General features: G+C 42.7%; 1 protein-coding gene across 1 annotated transcript in view; it reads right to left on the bottom strand.

The window, feature by feature from the left end:
- LOC143987043 (beta-soluble NSF attachment protein) overlaps nucleotides 1–19,054 on the bottom strand; it is a 54,445-nt gene that overhangs the window by 10,331 nt on the left and 25,060 nt on the right. Inside the window, exons 3-10 of the mRNA XM_077485507.1 lie at nucleotides 17,826–17,942; nucleotides 17,478–17,524; nucleotides 14,351–14,428; nucleotides 12,559–12,614; nucleotides 12,300–12,384; nucleotides 9,181–9,285; nucleotides 1,596–1,664; nucleotides 1,407–1,457 (exon numbers count right to left, since the gene is read on the bottom strand). Coding sequence (XP_077341633.1) covers nucleotides 1,407–1,457; nucleotides 1,596–1,664; nucleotides 9,181–9,285; nucleotides 12,300–12,384; nucleotides 12,559–12,614; nucleotides 14,351–14,428; nucleotides 17,478–17,524; nucleotides 17,826–17,942 — 608 coding nt within the window. The remainder of the gene's footprint in view (nucleotides 1–1,406; nucleotides 1,458–1,595; nucleotides 1,665–9,180; nucleotides 9,286–12,299; nucleotides 12,385–12,558; nucleotides 12,615–14,350; nucleotides 14,429–17,477; nucleotides 17,525–17,825; nucleotides 17,943–19,054) is intronic.

The raw sequence follows: 19,054 nt of genomic DNA, 5'->3' as shown, positions 1-19,054 counted from the left end.
GCAAAGTACCCGTATGTCACTAGACTTCAAGTGGTTATACCAGGATGCTCCCGGGAACAGGGTTTTTGGTGGGGTTTTTTTTTTTTTAAAGCCAGCGGTCAGCTCTCTAGTAAAAGCGATCCTAGCGGCTAACTAGCTGCCTGTTTTTGCAAGCAGCGGGAGGGGGATGTACCACCCCTCCCCACCTTTCATTGGGCTCTCTGGTCTCAGCAGGACACCAAATCGACCAGCAGTTGCTTCCATCGGCTGATAATAGGAAGTGAACAAGACAGAACAGCTTTGATTGCCTCTAGGATATAGGCACCCAAAACTGATGCAAGCTCGGTTTCCCTGGAAGTAAACGGCCCATTTTTAAAATGATAAAGCATTTGATCACACCGATCGTGTGATCAGATGCTTTCTGTGGAGGGATTTGGGGTATTATAAACCCCAGATCTATCAATAAAGAGTACCTGTCACATGGGATTCCTTGTGACAGTAATAAAAGTGAAGGGGAAAAAAATAAAAATAAATGAAAAAAGTGCTACCTGACCATAGTCCGACCCCTCTAAAGTCTTAAGCACAGTAAACAGGCCCTTTGTTTAGAATTTTTAAAGACCCCTGTGCCTCGTGAATGATATCATCTGACACTGCTTAGTCCCCTTTAGGCAGATTTGTTTTCTGTAGGTCAGGGAAGGAGTGGGAAGGCTGTCAGGCCACAACGCAGGATCAACACTGTCCTGTGCCGACACTCCCATTTTGATGAGCAAACAAACAAGGACAGGCTATATTGCAGATATATTTACAGAGGTCAAACAGTCTTGTCCTCAGACTGCTGCTGTAGGTCCTCATTTCAAAAACCAAGCACTGATGTGTACATGCTGCAGTCTCTGAATGAATGAATGAAATACTTATATAGCGCACAATGCGAACTGAATCGCCTCTAGGCGTAGATTACGCCCCTTTCCGCAAGTGCCCGTCCCCTTCCGCAAGTGCCCCACTGCCTGCTGGGAAACACACAGATCCCAGAGGCGCGACTCGCGCATGCGCAGTAGGGAACCGGGAAATGAAGCCGAAAGGCTCCATTTCCTGATTCCCATACCCAAGATGGTGGCGGCAGCCCCCGAGTGACAATCTAGAGATCGGCTTCGGGTGCCGACATCACGGGCGCGCTGGACAGGTAAGTGTCACTATTTTAAAAGTCAGCAGCTGCAGTATTTGTAGCTGCTGGCTTTTAAAAAAAAAAAAAAAAAAAAAAAAATACACCTATGATAAAGATTATAGATCCTAAATTTCTTTGTAAGTGGGCAAACTTACAAAATCTGCAGAGGATCAAATAACTGATTTCCCTCGCTGTATTTATATTTATTTTTAACACGCACACAAAAAAAATAGAAAAGCCTTTAAAGTATTACAAGACAACTTACGGCTTCAGTGTATGCGTCACAATTTTGTTCTTCATGAGCTTCAAGGAGTTTCTGAGGGAGAAAAATTAAAGAGACATTTAAATGTCCGAGTCACCCTACCTATAACCCTGAGCAAACCTCTAATACACCAATACAGCAATCTTTGTTCTTGACACAAAAACACAACCTATATATATGTGACCCACCAACCTTTAACAGTTTGCACTCCCTTGAATCTGAAAATGCAGGAAACATTTCTTCATATTTTTCCACAGCAAGCTGAAAAATAGGAGAGAAGAGGAGTGAGAATCCCTCGTACCCAAACAGAGGAGAAGTAGAAAAAGCCATTGGGGAAAGAAGGGGTTATAAAAAAAAAAAAAAAAAAAAAAAAAAAAAGGAAGATGTAATGTACATCTTAACCACTTCCGGACCGCCCAACATCGTTATACGTCGGTACTATGAAGAGGAATATCGTTGTTATGGCAGCACCTAGCTGCCATAACCCTAGTATCCTCTTCTTCAGAGGGTGGTCCTCTCCAAGATAAAAAAAAAAAAGTGTTCTCTGCGGCGGACTCGCCGCAAGATCACTTTTAATCAGTGGCGGAAGATTGCCACCGCCAAGCTTCGGTGACCTCCACCACTTACCGGAGCCTTCGGCAGAGGTGGAGGCGATCAGATCTATTCCCTAGCACAGTGATGGCGAACCTTGGCACCCCAGATGTTTTGGAACTACATTTCCCATGATGCTCAACTACACTGCAGAGTGCATGAGCATCATGGGAAATGTAGTTCCAAAACATCTGGGGCGCCAAGGTTCGCCATCACTGCCCTAGCATGACATGGAGACGAGTGAGGGGGAAGATGGACCCCACCTGTCTCCATATCATTGCAGGACGGAAGCAACGTCAAAACGTCACTTTCGCCCATAGCTCTTAAAGGGCCATTTTTATTTCTTTTATATTGCATTTTAGTATAAATATGAGATCTGAGGTCTCTTTGACCCCAGATCTCATATTTAATAGGTCCAGTCATGCTTTTTTTCCATTACAAGGGATATTTACATTCCTTGTAATAGGAATAAAAATTACACTTTTTTTTAATTTTTTTTTAAGAACAGTGTAAAAATTAAAAAAATAATAAAGGTAAAATAAGAAAAATAAAATAAAAATAATGTTAAAATTAAATGCGCCCTGTCCCGACGAGCTCATGTGCAAAAGCGAACGCATACGTGAGTAGCGCCCACACATGAAAACGGTGTTCAAACCACACGTGAGGTATTGCCATGATCAGTAGAGCGAGAGCAATAATTCTAGCCCCTAGACCTTCTCTAACTCAAAACCTGCAACCCGTAGAATTTTTAAAACGTCGCCTATGGAGATTAAGGGTAAAAATTTGTCGCCATTCCACCAGCGGGCGCAATTTTGAACTGCGACATGTTGGGTATCAATTTTCTCGGTGTAACATTTTCTTTCACAATATGAAAAAAAAAAAAAAATTGGGCTCACTTTACTGTTGTCTTATTTAATTAAAAAAAAAGTGTATTTTTTCCAAAAAAGTGCACTTGTAAGACTGCTGTACAAATACGGTGCGACAGAAAGTATTGCAACAACCGCCATTTTAGTATATAAAAGTATAATGTTTGGGAGTTCTAAGTAATTTTCTAGCAAAAAAAAAAAAATGTTTTTAACTTAAAACAACAAATCTCAGAAAGAGGCTCGGTCATTAAGTGGTTAATTATGCCCGCCTATTGGCTCCCTCAATACTGAGCGAGTTGGCCAATCTTGCCATAGCCAGTGACTCAGCAAACACAGATCAATATACATACATATAACAGAACAAACATTGCAACAAAAAATAGCAGTCATAGGGAACAAAACTTAACACTAAGCTTTGTAGGTACCTGGAAAGTTATCAGAACCAAACCATTTCTGTTATGGGTTTCATCATCCCCTGGAGCGCTCTAGCTTTCAATTAGTAAACAAAATAATACATGCACAAAGTGAATGTTCACACATCCATTTACACAGAGCACACTTTGGTGCGTTGTGTTAAGGCAGACTGTATAATTTTTAGATAGATAGATAGATAGATATATATATATATATATATAACATTTTCCAGGATGCACAGTAATGTGTTGCTGTGTATTGTGGAGCACGTGGTGATGGGTGAGTCATAAGAGGGCCAATGAGAGCTGCAGAGCTGGAGGTATGTCTGTGTAAATCCAGGAAGTGAGCAGGCAGCAGCTTCAGCTGCCCACAGTTGAAATGGATGCAGCCAGATTCAGTGGAGGGAGATTTCTGCAGCATATTTCTCAAGTAAAGAATCACAGTATATATAAAATAATATGCAAAGTGGTTGGAGGGAAGCTTCAGAACGGCAAAGATGTTTTTATTACAAATTATGTGAGCAGACTGCAAGGTCCTTTTTAACCCTTTAAAGTCCACATTTTTCAATGAGTTAGCGTGACTCAAAATGTGTGCTACCAAACGGTGGAGCAGAACGTTAAAGGGTTAAGTAGCTGGAAGTGAAACACAAAGACCTTCGCCAACTTCTTGATCAGGTCCACTTCCGCCATAAAGAGTGTATTCATCAGACCATGTACGAGTCCAGACCATGTATGAGCTCAGTAACAAAGTTAGCAGACCTATTACTAGATCGATATGTGCAAAAAATCATTAGCCTCATCTGGAATATGCAGTTCAGTTTTGGGCAACAGTTCTCAAAAAGGATATCTGGGAACTGGAGAAAGTGCAGAGAAGGGCAAACAAACTGATAAGAAGCATGGAGGAGCTCCGCTATGAGGAATGATTAGAGGAACTGAATTTATTCTCTCTTGAGAAGGCGATTAAGGGGGGGGTATGAATATATAAGTGGTCCATATCGTGAACTTGGTGTTGAGTTATTCACTTTAAGCCCTTGTACACACGGTCAGAGAATCCATCGGAATGTGTCCTATCAGACCATGTTGTCGGATAATCCGACTGTGTGTGGTATGCATCAGACTGATTCCGTCAGAATATCCGTCGGACCCAATTTTCCAACTTGTTGGAAATATTTTCCGACAAACTGGTCCGATTGGACATACTCCGATCATGTGTAGAGAATTCCGATCGGACAAAGTGCCACGCATGCTCAGATCAAATTCCTACATCAAAGCTATTGGCTACTAGCCTGAACGTAGTCCCGTCGTAACAAAATAACGTCATCACGTTCTGAACGATTGGATTTTCCGACAACTTTGTCCGACCGTGTGTATGCAACAGTTTTGGACACAATCCGTCGGACAAAATCCAACGGATTTGGTTGGCAGAATGTCCGACCGTGTGTACAAGGGCTAAAGGTCATCACAGAGAACAAGGGGGCACTCTTAAAGTCTGGAGGAAAAAAGATTTAATCTCCAAATACGGAAGGGTTTCTTCACAGTAAGAGCTGTGATAATGTGGAATAGACGCCCTCCAGAGGTGGTTCTGTTCAGCTCAGTAGGTTTTTTTTTTTTTTTTTTAAGAAAATCCTGGATTCTTTCCTAAAGGTACATAATATAACTGGGTACTAAAATTTATAGGTAAAGTTGATGCAGGGAAAATCCAATTGCCTCTCGGAGGGGGGGGGGGGGGAATCAGGAAGGAATATTTTCCCTTGCTGTAGCAAATTGGATCATGCTTTGCTGGGGTTTTTTGTCTGTCTTTCTCTGGATCAACTGTGGGTATAGAATTGTGTATTTTTTTTTCTTAGGTCTTTGTTCAACCAGACTAACTATGTAACTATGAGACAAGGGAGGGCATCTATCCCTAAGATACGTTTTTCTAAACGGGATATGTTACAATCCTCAGACACGATTGCTTCAACGTTTCAGGACTTCTTCACCCTGTACAGTATCCCAAACCCTCTTGCTGTCTCCTCTAACTCACCGAGTCAAAACCCCATTGTCTCAATATATATTTTCCAAACGGAAAATCGTCAGTCAACGGTAGAAGCCTTAGATGAACCCTCCAGTACCGTAGAAATTCTTCCGACAATCAAAGCACTTACCCCTCAGGGCCAGAAGGATTCTCTAAACTCTACGGCCTTTCATAAGCAATTTCAAGATAGTCTGGCCCCCATTTTGAACTATTTAAGTAGATGTAAACTCTAAGTTGATGACATTTAACTTGCAAAAGTGGCAAACAATTTACATGTATTTTACTTTTAGAAAAACACTTGTCCTCACCTTTTCTTAACCACTACAATACAGGGCACTTTCGCCCCCTTCCTTCCCAGCCCAATTTTCAGCTTTCATCGCTCTAGCGCTTTCAATGACAATTGCGCGGTCATGCTACACTGTACCCAAATGAAATTGTTATCATTTTGTTTGCAGAAATAGAGCTTTATTTTGGTGTTATTTATTCACGACTCCGTTTTTTATTTTTTGTGATATAAGCGCAAAAAAAGCGGAAATTTGGAAAAAAAAGACAATATTTTCTTTTTTCTATTTGAAAAGAAATCCAATAAAAATCTAATTTTGTCATAAATTTAAGCCAAAATGTATTCTGCTACATGTTTTTGGTAAAAAAAATTCCGTTAAGTGTATAATTGGTTTGTGTGATCACGGACATATGTACGCAAATGATCATGTACATATGTGTGCAGGTGATCACATACATATGTGTGCAGATAATCATTGGGACATGTGATTTTAGTGGGACATATGTGGGGGACATGTTTTTATTATTAGGGACATGTGTTTTTATTATTTGGAGACATGTGTGTTTTGGGGACATGTGTGTTTTGGGGACATGTGTGTTTTGGGGACATGTGTGTGTGGACTGTTATGTGTTTACACTAGACTGATGATCAGTGAGTAAAGAGCTGTAAAAAGCAGCCCATACTCACTGATCATCAGCCGGCTGCAGCGATCTGCTCTCCTCAGCGATGACTTCCGTGTGAGGAGAGGAGAGCCGATTGCCTAGCAACCGGCTGTTTGTTTACATCACATGACGGCCGTGATTGGACACGGCCGTCATGTGATCAGGAGGGCCAATCACAGAGCCCTCCTGCCGATCTGAGCTGTGCCGTGTCCGGGTGGCACGAGCACATCGGGATCGCGCCGCTGCGCGGGCTCGCGTGATCCCGCTACTTCTGAAGGAAGTTCAGGAACGTCCTATCAGGAGTAGACGGCTCCCACCCGGCCGTATATATGCATTGGCCGGGTGGGAAGTGGTTAAGGACTGGTTCACACCTAAATCTGTGATTCCTGTGCGATTCAATGCAGTGTGATTTACTCATTTGAATGGACTAAAATCGCCATGGATAAAAAAAAATTTAAAAAAAGGAGCGCATGCTCTACTTTTCAAAAATGTACTGCACCAAATCACAATCACAAATGCAAATCTGCAGTACCATACGATTTGGTGCAGGTAAAGGCGATCTGCATTTGGGGTGCTGTTCGGAATATAATCACACCCGCAGCAGATAACACACCCAGTGCATTTTGAAAATGGTGCGGGAAATGCACACAAACATGGGTTTCCTACATCAGGTTCTGGTGTGAATAAGCCCTTAGTCCCCATTTACATTGGACCAAATTGGTATTTGACAGGTCAAATCGCATCCTATTGCCAACAATCACACTGTTCACGTCGTTGCAGCACCAAATTTTCAGTTCCACACAGATTTGAAAAAAGTAGTTCCTGTACTACTTTTGGAGATTTCAGGTGCGACTTGTATAGACCTCCTTGCATGAAGACGCACAGATGTCGTCCAATTCGCACCCAAAGTTGCACTGAAATCATGCGATTTCAGATGAAGTTGCACAATTTTAAGGGTCACAGTCAATGTGAATAAGGGCTTATCCACTTCAGCCCCGGACCATTTTGCTGGCCAAAGACCAGACCACTTTTGCGATTCGGCACTGCGTCGCTTTAACTGACAATTGTGCGGTCATGCGATGTTGCACCCAAACAAAATGGACGTCCTTTTTTTCCCCACAAATAGAGCTTTTTGGTGGTATTTGATCATCCCTGCGGTTTTTATTTTTTGCGCTATAAACAAAAATAGAGCGACAATTTTGAAAAAACGCATTATTTTTTACTTTTTGTTATAATAAAATATCCCCCAAAAATATATAAAAAAAATGTTTTCCCTCAGTTTAGGCCGATACGTATTCTTCTACATATTTTTGGTAAAAAAAAAAAAATATCACAATAAGTGATTATTGGTTTGCGCAAAAGTTATAGCGTTTACAAAACAGGGGATAGTTTTATGGCATTTTTATTAATAATTTTTTTACTAGTAATGGCGGCGATCAGCGATTTTTTATTGTGACTGCGACATTATGGCAGACACATCGGACATTTTTGACACATTTATGGGACCATTGTCATTTATACAGCAATCAGTTCTATACAAATGCAGTGATTCCTGCGTAAATTACACTGGCATTGAAGGCGTTAACCAGGGGGTGGCAGTGTAGGGGTTAAGTGTTCCTAGGGGTGTGTTACTAACTGTTGGGGGCTGGGCTTTCTTTTAGTGAACACTGATCTCTGCTCCAATTACATGGAGCAGAGATCAGTGTCACTTGTTGCTAGGCAGAACAGGGAGATGCCGTTTACAACGGCATCTCCCAGTTCAGCCGCCCCGTGAGACGATCGCGGGTATGCCCGCGGCGATCGAGTCTGTGGGACCCGCGACCGGACTCACGGGGGTCCCGACCAGCACGACAGAGCGCTCGCGATGGCAGGGCGGCATTTAAGATTAGACGTACCTGTACACCAATATGCCTGCCCGTGCCATTCTGTCGATGTACATGCGTGCGTTTGTCGGGAAGTGGTTAAAAGTTGTATTTTCTCAGTTATTTTTTCTATTGCTGCATCTTCAGAACTGCCGATCTCCTGTAGGTTGCTTGCAGACATTTTCTGTCTACATTCATGCACTCCTGCATGAACTGTCTGTATATATGGTCCGGGGACACACTGGGCACCTTCGCTGTCATTGTGCTCTTGCTGGGTGTCCAGTGTGCTCCTGTTCCTTTAAGGGGGCCTTGGGCAGTCTCCAGGCTCACCTGTCCCACATCTATCCATTCCATGCATGTGCTTCCACTGTGGAGACACTTATAAATTTGTAGTGTTAGGACTGCAAGCAACACGGGGTGCCGTGACGAGGCCTTGCAGCTTACACATGCATTTGCAAATGTGTGCTAACTAAACCCCTGCTTTTAGCAGACGGTTAGACAGGTTAATTTGGTTGGTCAGAAGACCGGTTGGTTAGTTGAGCTATGGAATTGTCTTTGTTTTATACTCCTGCGATGGCTGCCTGGCTTATTCCCACAAGAATAGGGAGACCCCATTGTTGGGAGTACCCAGAGATATACAATAAGCCAGGGACTGACTAAAACTGCTATAGCACCCTCTGAAAAAGGCTCCACTGCAGATTGCTTTTCAGAGGGTCACAAGCATACCACCAGTGTAAGGCCCCTTTCACACTGAGGTGCTTCTAAATTGTCAATAAAACATTTGAGTGTTTTTGAAGAGCTTTTCGGCTGCTTTTGAAAAGCTTTCCACTAATTTCAATGGAGAGGGACATTTTTTCACCGCCCATTCATTTATTTTAATGGAAATAGGTTTTCGTGAGCTTTACAGACGCTTTTTTAGCATGGAAGCCCTGAAGGGGTCTAAAAGAAGCCTTTGGGTCTATATACAATTTAATAAAATGAGGGGGAATAAAAATGGCAGGCCAAACAGATCTGGAAGTATTTTAAAGACAATGACCTCTGCTGTAATAGCTTAGACTTGCACACAGAATATACGATGCACGTTACCTTGGCGTTCAGTTCATCCACAATGAAGTGGCAGAGAGCAGCTTTGAAGAAATATTCTTTTGCGCTATACTTCAGCAGAGGATTATCCATTGTGCTGGTACCAACCTAGAAGAGATTAGATTGTGGATTTATGAAGACACCACCCACATGCAGAAATAAAGACAGATTACGGAGCAGTAACAAAACTGAAGTCCTTCCAGTTATGAACACATTAACCCATCTTTTCACTTACACTTTATTTTATCTCAGCTTGTTTCCATTAGCTCAATATTTCCAATGTTCTAGAATCAGTGTACTTTTCTGGCCTTATTTTTAATCACAAGAATCTAAAAAGTGTTCAGGAAGTTCTAAACATTAAAAAAAAAAAAAAAAAAAAGTATATTGAAATACTGTGAGAATCCAGAGCCTTGAAAAAGTATTCATACCCCTTGAAGTTTTCCACATTTTGTCATGTTACAACTAGAAACCTAAATGTATTTTATTGGGATTTTATGTGAAAGTCCAACACAAAGTGGCACATCATTGTGAAGTGGAAGGAAAATTATAAAATGTTTTTAATTTATTTTTTTAAACATATCTGAAAAGTGTGGCGTGCAGTTATTTTCAACCCCCTTTACTCAGATACCCCTAACTAAAATCTAGTGGAACCAATTGCCTTCAGAAGTCACCTAATTAGCAAATAGAGTCCACCTGTGTGTAATTTAATCTCAGTATAAATACAACTCTTCTGTGAAGCCCTCAGATGTTTGTTAGAGAACCTTAGTAAACAGACTCATGAAGGCCAAGGAGCACACCAGACAGGTCAGGGATAAAGTTGTGGAGAAGTTTAAAGCAGGGTTGAGCTTATATAAAACGATCCCAGGCTTTGAGCATCTCACGGAGCATGAGCATCATGTTCCATCATCTGAAAACGGAAAGAGTATGACACAACTGCAAACCTACCAAGACATGGCCGCCCACCTAAACTGGCAGGCCGGGAAAGGAGAGCATTCATCAGAGAAACAGCCAAGAGGTCCATGGTAACTCTGGAGGAGCTGCAGAGATCCACAACTCAGGTGGGAGAATCTGTCCACAGGACAACTATTAGTGGTGCTCTCCACAAATCTGGCCTTTATGGAAGAGTGGCAAGAAGAAAGACATTGTTGGAAGGAAGCCATAAGAAGTCCTGTTTGCGAGAAGCCATGTGGTGGACAGAGCTGGAAGAAGGTGCTCTGGTCAGATGAGACCAAAAATTGAACTTTTTGGCCTAAAGGCAAAATACTATGTTTGGCGGAAAATTAACACTGCACATCACTCAACACACCATCCCCACCGTGAAATATGGTGGTGGCAGCATCGTGTTGTGGGGACGCTTTTCTTTAGCAGGGACATGGAATTTCGTCAGACTTGATGGGAAGATGGATGGAGCCAAATATAGGGCAATCTTAGAAGAACACCTGTTAGCGTCTGCAAAAGACATGAGACTGGGGCAGAGGTTCACCTTCCAAAAGGACAACGACCCTAAACATACATCCAGAGCTACAATGGAATGGTTTAGATCAAAGCATATTCATGTGTTAGAATGGCCCAGTCAAAGTCCAGACTTAAATCCAATTGAGAATCTGTGGCAAGACTTGAAAATTGCTGTTCACAGACACTCTACATCCAATCTGACAGAAATTGAGCTATTTTGCAAAGAAAAATGGGAAACAATGTCCCTCTCTAGATGTGAAAAGGTGTAGAGACATCCCCAAAAAGACTTGCAGCTGTAATTGCAGCGACAGGTGGTTATACAAAGTATTGACCCAGGGGGGCGGCATACAAATGCACAATGGCACACTTTTCACGTATTTGTAAAATGTTGAAAACCATTTATCATTTTCCTTCCACTTCACAATTCACAAATGTGACACTGTGTTGGTCTAGCACAGTGGTCTCCAAACTATGGCCCTCCACTTGTTCAGGAACTACAATTCCCATCATGCCTAGTCATGTCTGTGAATGTCCGAGTTTTCCAATGCCTCATGGGATGTGTAGCTCCGCAACAGCTGGAGGGCCGTAGTTTGGAGATCCCTGCTCTAGCACATAAAATTCCAATAAAATCCATTTACGTTTTTGGTTGTAATATGACAAAATGTAGAAAATGAAGGATTATGAATACTTTTTCAAGGCACTGTAAAACTTAATTCAGTCTAACACAATGAAAAGAGCTTCCTTAAGATTAAAGTATTTCAGATTCCCTCTGCTTGTAGAAGGAAAGATATTTGCACCCGGCTCACGCTTCCTGAGCAGTGACGTTAATGCGAGCGCCATGCGGGGGCATGTTGGAGCATTGGAGGTGTGCACAGCTGCACGCTATTGTTGAGCAAAGGTCTAGATCTCCAGCATGCTGCAGGCAGATAGGATTTTAGCAAAGGCTACAGCACACTAGTGAATTAACCGAACCAGATTCTTATTTTGAAGCAGCTTAACTGCAATACACTAAAGCTGGCCATAAAAGTTGGTGGATGGAGGAATTAACCCCCTCCCCCGAGACATTGCATTCTGAAAGTAGGACTCTCTGCTGTCAGTATACACCCATCATTGGGGTCCTTTGAGTGACCCCAGTATTTTTTACCACAACTCACTTTATCTGGTTGCCTTTGTTTCCATGTTTGTATGCGTTTGTTGGAGGAGCTATCCGTCACCTCCAGCAGGGATATCTGTGGCTTGTTGGCCGTTTACCGATTTGAAACTTGTTTAATTTTGTATGTACATTATTATTGCTAGACAGACTACCCACTGTCTACCCACCAACACTGAAATCTGGTTACCTTTGTACCCGTTCATGCTTACTCTTGCCTATGTTGTGTTGTACAATTTTTGGGTAAAGGAATTAAGTACAAAAAAAAAAAAAGGGGGGGGGGGGATTCTGAGTGCACTCGTTTTAGTAAATCTCCCCTGGTGTCACTTTGAGGCAAGCCATTAATAGCATCTGCCATGTATCTGCCCTCATTGGTTCACTTAAACTGTTTCAATACTGTCGAGTTTAAAAGGCTGAAATTTGTATTGTAGTCAATGTGTCTCAATCCCATCACAGAAAAATATCATTTTCATTGAGCTATAAAGACAAATGTCAGAATAAGAAAGGGACTCTTTACCTGTTCATAGATTTCTACTGCCTTTTGGTATTGCTCCAGTTGAGCGGCATATGTAGCCACCTTCAGCAGACACTTATTGGCAGAGCTGAAATTACAAATAAAAGCCCAAAATTATTTTTTTTATTATATATATATATATATATATATATATATATATATATATATATATATATATATATATATATATATATATATATATATAATCACTTCTTACCCCATCATATCTCAAAAAACTTTAAATATAAATATATTACCCTACCTGTTGGATTCTTCTCCTTTATAGTAATCTGCTGACTGCTCATAGTGTGCAATGGCCTGAAAAAGTCAAAAGTTCACTAATCACGACACTCAAAAATACAACATGGAAAATAAATTAAAGGGATTGTAAAGTAAAAAAAAATTTTAAAAACAAAAAAATAACAAACATGTTATACTTACCTCCACTGTGCAGCTCGTTTTGCATAGAGTGGCCCCCGAACCTGCTCTTCTGGGGTCCCTCGGCGGCTGTCTCGGCTTCCTCCCGCAGGTACTTCTCGCGTTCATGCGAGCTCCCTCGCATGGTGAGAAGCACCTGCGGGCGCGCTCCCGTGATACAGCCGGCGGCTATAGCCACTCGCTGCATCACACGGCCCCGCCCCCCGGCGCTCCGAGTCACTGGATGTGATTGACAGCAGCGCGAGCCAATGGCTGCGCTGCTTTCCATCCATCCACTCCAGCCAATCAGCGGCAAGGCTGAATGGTGAAAAAGGACAGCGGGGGCGAGCGCGGGATTTTCGAGGGGTGAGGTAAGTAAAACGGGGGGGGGGGGGGGGGGGGGCTCGGGGCTGGGGGCGCAGGCACTGTCAGATGTTTTTTCACCTTAATGCATAGAATGCATTAAGGTGAAAAAACATTTGCCTTTACAACCCCTTTAAGCAGTATGTTGTCTTGAATGAATGAATGACTTGTATAGCGCTACCTATGCGAAACTGAACCGCCACAGGGCGCTTTCTTGCTACCAGTGTCCATCTGCAGCTTTGTGTGGTCCTTTACCCTCTAGAGTCCCGACACACTCACAAACACATACAACACTGACATACACATATTATGGCCAATTTTTTTTTTCTTTTTAGACAGGATCTAATTAACCTACCAGCATGTCTTTGGAGTGTGGGAGGAAACACCACGCAGGCACAGGGAGAACATGCAAACTCCAGGCAGATGGTGTCGCGGTCAGGATTTGAACCAGTGACCCTATTGCTGCTAGGTGAAAGTGCTAACCACTACACCACTGTGCTGTCCTGATGTTTAAATAAAAATATTTTTTTTTTTTATTAGAATATTAATGATTTTTATTTTACAAATTTAACACAGGGTACAAAATATTCACATATAATATTTTTAATTTATCCAAACAAACAAAAAATAAAAAAGGGCATTTTATTTTTGAGCCTAAAAATAAATAAATAAATTTAATACATTATAAAAAGCAATATATCCTCTTTAAAGGTTAAAGTTCACCCTTTGAAAAAAAAAAATTGTAATAAAAAGTAATAAAATAGTAATAATAATTTTTTTTATTTTTTTTAAATGTGCATTTATTATCTTTTTCCTAAAGAGCCTGCAGAGCATTGCACCCGCAAATCAGGAGATCGCAGGTGCAATTCCAGGCTCCTGCAGACTCCCAGAATAGCTGTCTGCCCATACCTTTGATATACGGGCAGACAGCTACTTGAGAGAAAGAAGATCAACAAACACCAGTGCCCTCGCAGCTCATTGAGAGCTACAAAGCTGTCAGCTGTAATGGTTGATGGTACTTGTAGTCTGTTCATTCACAGGAAACGGAATAAATGACGTAGCTGAGTGGGCGGAGCCTAGCACAGCTGCACTGGTTTTAAAATTGTGATAGCAGGTGCAGGGAGAGGATTCCCCACCCATTGTCACAGGGAGGGAGGGGAATCAGGGGGTGAATGCTAAACATTTTACACCCTAAATACTGGCGTAATATGTTCAGAAAGATGCACTTAGCCTTTAAACAGGTTAACTAGATGAAATAGAAAATATATTTTTACCTTTTCAATATCAACAAGTTCGCTCTCATAAATTTCCGCAATTGTAATGTGATGCTTAGCAGCAATCGTAAACCTTCCCTGTAAAAGAAAACCGGTTTATGTCACCAACCTAAAAGAACACATACAGCTAAAAAAAAAAAAAAAAACAGAACATATTACACCTGGTTATTTTTTGACCAAAGTTTCTGTAAAAAACTGTGGATAATGACAGAACTCTGGATGGCCGCACTCCAATGCTAAAAACGATGGTTAACCAGCTATGAATAAGCACTAGCCTTAGTGCGAAACGCGTCAGTGGTTAGCATCTTTCGCTATGATGTCATTTGCTGTGTCCTAAATATTATTTGAATTAAGCATAGTTTTAGCATTGGAGTGCGGCCGTCCAGAGTTCTGTCATTATCCACATTATCTGCATGCTGTGGCTCGCACCCGGATCCCTTCACCTGGAGCAATTATCTCGGAGTTCCCAGGACCTGCCTTTGAGCGGTGGTGTATATCTTTCTGTAAAAAACTGGGAGGAGATTTAAAAATGTGATTTTATATGCTAAAGTGTATGCCTGGGCAAAATAAAAAAAATAAAAAAAAATTAAAAACATGCAGTAGATCTCTGCAACAGTGCACATTGCCCATGTTTTGTCCCTAAAAAATGCTGGAAGTACACAAAACACCTGGTGATTCTGCAGGAAATCCAGTGCACCCCCAAGTTTCGGTTTGAGCTGGAAGCACAGTGCCTTTGCTGCACTGAGATCTCCCCGTTCTCTTCTGCTGCACTGCAGAACATCTTCTCCTTAGGCTATGGAGAGGAGGGGGGTCCTGTAGTCCTGCAGAACTGGGCAGCCTGACATTGTTGCTTGGGAATTTTGAGACACTGTATTGTCAGCCCAAACAGGAAGTTAGGAGTGCACTGGATTGTTGACAGATCAGGTATTTTTCTATTTGTTCTGAAATGTTTTTAAAGAGACAAAATACAGAGAAAAATGTTCATGCATTCCAGAGATGTGTTGCATATTTCTTTTTTTAATTTTGCTCAGACATACACTTTTTACCTGCTTGCCAACCATATAACAGATATACGGCAGTAAGGCGGCTCTGCTGCACCTATATTATGTGCCTAGCACATGATCCAGAGCTTCTGGGTAGGGGGCGTGCGCCACTGCCAACGGGCCATGCTGTGATTCAACTCTGGAAGATGTCGATCAGCAGGTGTCGGCCAGTGGATTACTGCCCCAGGCGATTGTCTGGAATTTACAAAAGGACAGAGCCCTGCCTATGTAAACAAAGCAGAGCCCTGTTCTGTCAGTGGGGGTGAAGTGATGGGTTTTCTTTCCCCGCAATGCAGGGAATAAAATTCATTACTTGCCTTAGTAAAAGCTGCACATACAGTACACTAAAACACTGGTCCGGCACACATTTAACACTTTGATCGCCCTAGATGTTTAACCCCTTCCCAGCCAGTGTCATTAGTACAGTGACAGTGCATATTTTTAGCACTGATCACTGTATTAGTGTCACTGGTTCCCAAAAAGTGTCAGTTAGTGTCTGAATGTCCACCACAATATCACAGGCTCGCTATAAGTCGCCATTACTAGTTAGAATAAAATAAAAATATATAATATCCCATAGTTTGTAGACGCTACAATTTTTGCGCAAACCAATCAATATACGCTTAATGGAATTAATAGCGGAATTGTAGCAGAATAGATATTGGCCTAAATTTATTAATACATTTGTTTTAATTTTTTTTATTGGATGTGTTTTAAAGCAGAACGTAAGAAAAACTTTTTTTTTTTTTCTTTCAAAATTGTCGTATTTTTTGTTTAAAGCGCAAAAAATTAAAAACCGCAGTGGTGCTCAAATATCACCAAAACAAAGCTCTATTTGTGGGAAAAAAAGGACATACATTTTATTTGGTTACCATGTCGCATGACCGCGGAATTGTCAGTTAAAGTAACGCAGTGCCGTATCACAAAAAAATAGCTTGGTTATGAAGGGGGTAAAACCTTCCGGAGAGTAAGTGGTTAAAACGATTCTAAAAAGGCAGAAGGTTTTTTTTTATCTTAATGCAGCTGCCCCCTTCAGCAGCCCTAATACTCACCTTAAAGCGACATTCCACCCAGAAGTGGAACTCTCGCTTCCTCCACATTTGGCATCTTTCAGGGGGAGGGGGGGACGGACGGACGGACGGACATGTTTTTGACACTTACGGTGACTGGCCATGGCCCAATCTCCTGAAAGTTCAGCCCCCCTCCTCCTTCCCTCGCCGCCAGGCCAATTAGAAAGCACAGCGTGCGCTTTACACATGCGCAATAGGGAACCCAACTGTGAAGCCTAAAGGCTTCACTGTCGGGTTCCCTTACCAGGAATGACAGTGGCAGCACCCAGGAGTCGATCCGAAGATCGCCTGGGGTGCCAACATTGCTGGCTCCCTGGACAGGTAAGTGTTCTAATATTAAAGTCACCAGCTGCAGTATTTGTAGCTGATGACTGTTCATTTTTTTTTACCCAGGCTGGACCTTCTATTTAACCTCCATCTCCATCCAGCGATGTTGCACAAGTGCCTCTCCCTCCTGATTGGCTGAGACACAGCAGTGGTGCCATTGGCTAACTGACTGACAGCAGTGAGAGCCAATCAGGAGAGAAAGGGGGCGGGCAGAGTCGTGGCTCTGTGTCTGAATGGATACACAGAGCTGCGGCTCGGGTGTCCACATAGCAAGCCACTTGCTGTGAAGACACTCACCAGGGAGGGACCAAGAGTGCCGGTGTTCTGGCATATAGTGTCCTGCCATCGGATACTGTCTGCCCCGTACTGCGCATGCGCAGAGCTTGCGCAGTACGGAGCAGAAGAAGCTTCGGAAAATGTCCATCTCTGACCTCTTCATTTGTAAAATGCTAGCTGCTTGGTTCTAATGCTGAGTCTGTGACCCTGAACAAAAGTAGAAGATACCTGACTCTACTTTGACCTTTTTTTTAATCACAGACGCTGTTTTAACAGCCAGTAACTATTTCAGGAGGATCAGCAATGTTAACCCCCTACATTTCTCTTATGGCAGACATGCTAATCAAGTCACAGGGATGTCCCACTGTTGTACAGGAACAATCAGCTTACTAGTGAGTAATCGCTTCTTACCATATCAGTGTAAATATCGATGGCTGCATTTAAGCAGTTGATGGCCTCTAGGGTTAGCAATTTGGGAAAGACAATGAAAAGCATCTTAACCATACAGAATGTAAAAATAACATTTTCATTTATGACATGCTGATTATGATGCAGTAGAGAATGCAATACAAGTGAGGAGATTAAAAAAAAGGCACAAAGATGCGGTGATACATGCAGTCAGCTTAAGGTAACCGGCCCATTCAAGCTTTGAGCACGGCTCCAAAAGTGTCACAGCAATAATGCAATGGGATGATTCATGTGTGTAAAAAGCCGAGGTGTGGCAAAGATGGCGGACATCACATACAGCATAAATCTTACCTTGTGGATCAGCCTTCTTATAGGCATTGCCAGCATCTACAAAACTAGTAGCTGCATCGTGTTTGCTCTGCAGTTGCATGTGTAGCTTGGCTGCCTGACAAAACGCATTTCCTGCAGCTGCAAAACAGATCACAAAAAAATAAAAATTAATAGGATGCAGAGATAAAGGCATTAAAATCAATAGCCATCAACTATATTACAGCTATGGGTGGAGCCATGAAATAATTATAGAGTTATGCTAGTAGTAAAAGAGTTATTAGACTACTTGCCACACTTCGTCAAATTCTTTAAGACTCCTTTCACACTGAGGCCCTTTGCAGTCGCTGCAGCACTAAAAATAGCGCCTGCAAAGCGCCCTGAAAGGGCCGCTGCTGTGTCAACAGTGTGAAAGCCCCCGAGGGCTTGCACACTGGAGATGTGCGCTGGCAGGACGCTAAAAAAAAGTCCTGCTAGCAGCATCTTTGGAGCAGTGCATACATCACCCTTGCCCATTGAAATCAATGCGGCACCGTGGCTATACTGCCGGCAAAGCGCTGCTGTAGCAGCTCTTTGCTGTGGTTTTAATCCTCTCGGTTGCTAGCAGGGGGGTAAAACCGCCCGGCTAGCAGCCAAATACCGCCACCAAAACTACGGTAAAGAGGCGCTAAGAATAGCACCATTTTACCGCCGACCCCGCTCCCGCCCCAGCGTGAAAGGGGCCTAAATCTTATTAAAGTGATTGTAAATGGTTGAATGTTATACTTACCTGTTCTGTGTAATGGTTTTATGGTTTTGGACACAGCAGCCTCGATCCTTCACTTCTTAGATCCTCTGTCGGCGCTCCTGGCATGCCACTCAGCTGTGTTAGGAAAGCGAATAGTCATTCGCTTTCCTAACACTGAACCGCCTCTCCACCAATCAGGTGCTCAGGTCTGTTACCCGTCACCTGACTGACTGAAACAACAGGTGCCGCTATTGGACATTTGTCAGTAGGAGAAGATGGGAGATGAGGCAGGGGACGCATTAAGGACCCCGGGCGCACACTGGCAGCATTTAACCGGTTCCCGACCAGCGCACACCGATGTACGTCGGCAGAATGGCACGGGCAGGCATATTGGCGTACAGGTACGTCCAATCTCTAACGCCACCTTGCCATTGCGAGCACGCCGCCGCCGGCGAGCTCGCGTGCTGGTCGGGACCGCCGTGAGTCCGGTCGCGGGTCCCGCGGACTCTATCGCCGCGGGCATACC

Source organism: Lithobates pipiens, unplaced genomic scaffold (genome assembly GCF_037356315.1).
Source record: "Lithobates pipiens isolate NorthernLeopardFrog02 unplaced genomic scaffold, aLitPip1_a1.2 Scaffold_18, whole genome shotgun sequence".
NCBI classification, from domain to species: domain Eukaryota; kingdom Metazoa; phylum Chordata; class Amphibia; order Anura; family Ranidae; genus Lithobates; species Lithobates pipiens.
Note: the sequence above shows the minus strand (reverse complement) of the source record. Positions and strands in the feature narration are given on the sequence as shown.